General features: G+C 47.9%; 1 protein-coding gene across 1 annotated transcript; it reads right to left on the reverse strand.

The window, feature by feature from the left end:
- Positions 1 to 494: 494 nt before the first annotated feature.
- On the reverse strand, positions 495 to 2,480 carry LOC121870587. The gene is made up of 3 exons (XM_042372418.1): positions 2,094 to 2,480; positions 1,793 to 1,981; positions 495 to 1,630 (listed from the first exon to the last, which is right to left on the reverse strand). The coding sequence occupies exons 1-3, from the start codon at positions 2,394 to 2,396 to the stop codon at positions 1,181 to 1,183; spliced, it is 942 nt and encodes a 313-aa protein (XP_042228352.1). The 5' UTR covers positions 2,397 to 2,480; the 3' UTR covers positions 495 to 1,180.
- Positions 2,481 to 3,143: the final 663 nt, after the last annotated feature.

Raw genomic sequence — 3,143 nt, forward strand, 5'->3', positions numbered from 1 at the left:
AGCAATCGCGCTGCTTTTCACTACTTAACCCTAATGGCTGGCTAGAGCAGCTATTCAGCTTTCCATTGACACCTAATTCGATTGCATGCACCTCTTAGTTGACCTTCTAGTTCAGGTCAAAGGCTTTACCTGCATTAAGGGAACCAGATTCCAAAATATTCATAGTTTTGACTTCTCCATTTATTCGAAAACACATATCAATATTTTGCCGTCACAGTCTTTTCCATGATATATTTCCCTCTTAAAAAAACAAACATCATTGAAATAGGTCAATAACTCTAGGAGGAGATGCAATTTGAAAGTTCAATCCCCCTCTATTCAACTCTCACAGTTGCATCAGAGCAGACTTGCTGAAGCCACTCATCTGCTTCCTGTGCTTTTCCACAAGTTGCATGACATCCTGCAGCTGCTGCTCATCCTTCGTGACTGAACCAATGAAGTCCTGCATAAGTTTTATTCCCCTTTCGGCCACGTCATTGGTTACCTTCAGGCTTCTGGAGAAATCTTTCAGCTTCATGAACTCTTCGTTTTTCTCCCAGTCTTCCACCGGTGACTTCAGCCATGCTGTGCCGCACACATGATGCTCCTTGAAGATCATCCATGAACGTTCATCTATCAGGTCGGAAAGCCGTGTAGTCTGTTGGATGACCAAGTTGCCGTTGGCGTAGTCGTTCGTTTCTTCTAGGCAGCTCAATTTGGTCGCCATCTCCTTTTTCTCTGCCACACTCAACTTCTCGCTGCACAGCGACAGAACGACGGTCTGTGGCCTTAGATACCACAGGTGGCGGCTCGCGATCGCCAGCGCCGCATCAGCCACCTCACAGTCCACGGCCCTGTAGCGGAGGAGTTCGTGATGCAGTTGCAGGTCATTCACAGGCGCATCCTTAGCTACTGGTGATTTCAGCCACGCCGGTGTGTACAGCAGAGACTCAAAGATCGCCATCCTCTGCAGCTTGACGCACAGGTCACTGCTGAGCTCTAGCTGGTGGCTAAACATGTAAATCTTGAGGTAATATATGATCTTCGCCATCCAGCGAGCGTGGTGACATGCGCCTGGACGCAGAAAGTGCGTGCCGCGCGGAGGATTCACACCGAGGACGAGGAGCGTTAGTTCTGCCGCTTCTCGGTAATCCTCTCTGGCCCATTCTGTGACGGTCAGCAGGTAGCTAACGGTCCTATGTCAGAGGTGACTGAGCCAGTCAGACTCTGGTAGATTTGCAATGTCCAGCCTGAGATACTGAGAGTGATCTAGTTGACTCCACCTTTTCTTAAGAGTCTGGAAGAGAGGGTCCGTAGGGGCCGATGTTTTGCCGAAGATGTTGCTGGCAGCGGCTCTCACCACCAGTTCCATGACGTGGTGTCTGCACCCAAGCCTCAACAGCTGTTTTTCCAGCAGCGCCTCCAGATGGACAACCGCACCTTGGACTCGCCCTGTGTTGGACGACGTTGTATCATAGCACAGTGCCTTTACGTTTGAAGCGCAGCTCCAGTCCTCGATAGCACGAGCTGTTGCGCGTGCCTGGGTCAGGCCAGTGCCGTCCTTCACTGGCAAGACAGCAAGCAGCTTCCCTTCCTCATGGCCGCGCCCTGAGATGAAGATGGCCTGTCGGTGTTCTTCTCCCACGACGTTCTGAAATAAGAGAAATATAAAAATTCAGACAGATAATGAAGAATTATCAAGGCTGCCTTTTTCTCCAAGCTTTTTGTTAATGATTTGATACATTTCTAACAATATATTACAATAGTCTAGGCTTTGGTAAAATATTAATGTAGTACCTAAACGTGTTCTCACCTTAACCAGCTTACCATCCCAGTGCACCACTGCATGTGGTGGAGGCGTGAAGGCTTCCCTTTGTGCGGCAGCTACCTGACGACGGTGTGAAGCTCGCGCCCGTCTCGCAGTCTCTCTCGAGATCCGGAACTCAGACAGATCGCCTGGCGGGTTAGCAGAGCGCAGCACTGCTGCAACCACCGAAACTATCTGCGAGCAAAAGCAGGCAAGGGTGTCAGTAGAAAATGTCGACTGTTTAAGTGCTTATCAAATAATTAACCGAAATTTCAAACATTCCAAACACATTTATGGATACACTTACTTCGTTATTGGATATCCGAAGACGGTCAGCGAGTTCCTTTAATGCTGGCTCTTGGAGAATGCGACGTGGAAGCTGAACCGTCACATAAGGGTGCTTTGATGTGTACCTGCCAGGTTGTATCACTGCGTCCTTTTTCTCCATTTCTACTTCCGTTGGGGTGTCAGCCACCACAGAGGTTTGAGGTCTCGAATCACTGCTGCTTGGTTCACAGACTGCGAACCTTCCCTGTTTCGACCTTGGCTTCTCGACTCGTTCCTCCTGCTTTCTCTTCTTAGCGGCAAAAATCTTATCGTTACCACTCATGAACGCTTTTCTTTCTCCGCGTTGGTCTTGATAGAAGGCGATGTCTTGTTGTTTGTCGGCCGGTGTAAGCAGCCGGTTCTTCTCGATGTCCTCTACGGCGTCCGGTGCTCCGATGTCCCACAACAGGTCAAGTTGAGACTTGAAGTTTTCAACCTTGTCCTTTGCAGCCCTGTCCCGACTTTTTTGTAGACTTCTCCAGTGCTCCCATAACCTTGTCAGCTTCTCCCGGCACCCCCTCTCTGAGATAGTCTTGATGCGAGCTAAATTCCAGAACGTGAGTACGTTTCTCACTGTTTCTTTAAACGTCTCCTGTCTGTCACCAGATTCATTCACTGTGTGAAAGAAGAACTTCAGGACTTGACGCATCGTCGGGAGTTTACTGCCTCTAATTGACGATGCTGGCTGGCCTACTAGATAGATTTCAGTGGCAGAACGGGTAGTGGATGACGTTGGCCTGACAGTCCCCTTAGCATTCTCCCCCGACTGCGACTCACTCTCTTCCATGATTGTATGTATATAAACAGATGAACTCTGTAAGAAAAAAACGTTTTGTAATAAAACAAAATAGGCAAACAAAATAAGGTCACATAAGAGCAATTTAATCACCTGTAGAAAATACAACATAAATAGATAACCATAAATTTACTGCCACACTATATAGCAGATTTGAGTTAATTATAAAATAACACCACAGTACCAACAACAACACAACACATGTCAAAACACTGCAAAGAAGTGCAGGGTTTT

This window comes from Homarus americanus, unplaced genomic scaffold, assembly GCF_018991925.1.
Source record: "Homarus americanus isolate GMGI-L3 unplaced genomic scaffold, GMGI_Hamer_2.0 scaffold56333, whole genome shotgun sequence".
In the NCBI taxonomy this organism is placed as follows: domain Eukaryota; kingdom Metazoa; phylum Arthropoda; class Malacostraca; order Decapoda; family Nephropidae; genus Homarus; species Homarus americanus.

Excerpts from the sequence above, each read along its gene's own strand:
- LOC121870587 (XM_042372418.1), bottom strand. The coding sequence starts at position 2,396 with ATGAGTGGTAACGATAAGATTTTTGCCGCTAAGAAGAGAAAGCAGGAG. Across the intron at positions 1,982-2,093 it reads TTCGGATATCCAATAACGAA|ATAGTTTCGGTGGTTGCAGC; the intron begins GTAAGTGTATCC and ends TTTTGCTCGCAG. Across the intron at positions 1,631-1,792 it reads GGGATGGTAAGCTGGTTAAG|AACGTCGTGGGAGAAGAACA; the intron begins GTGAGAACACGT and ends CTCTTATTTCAG.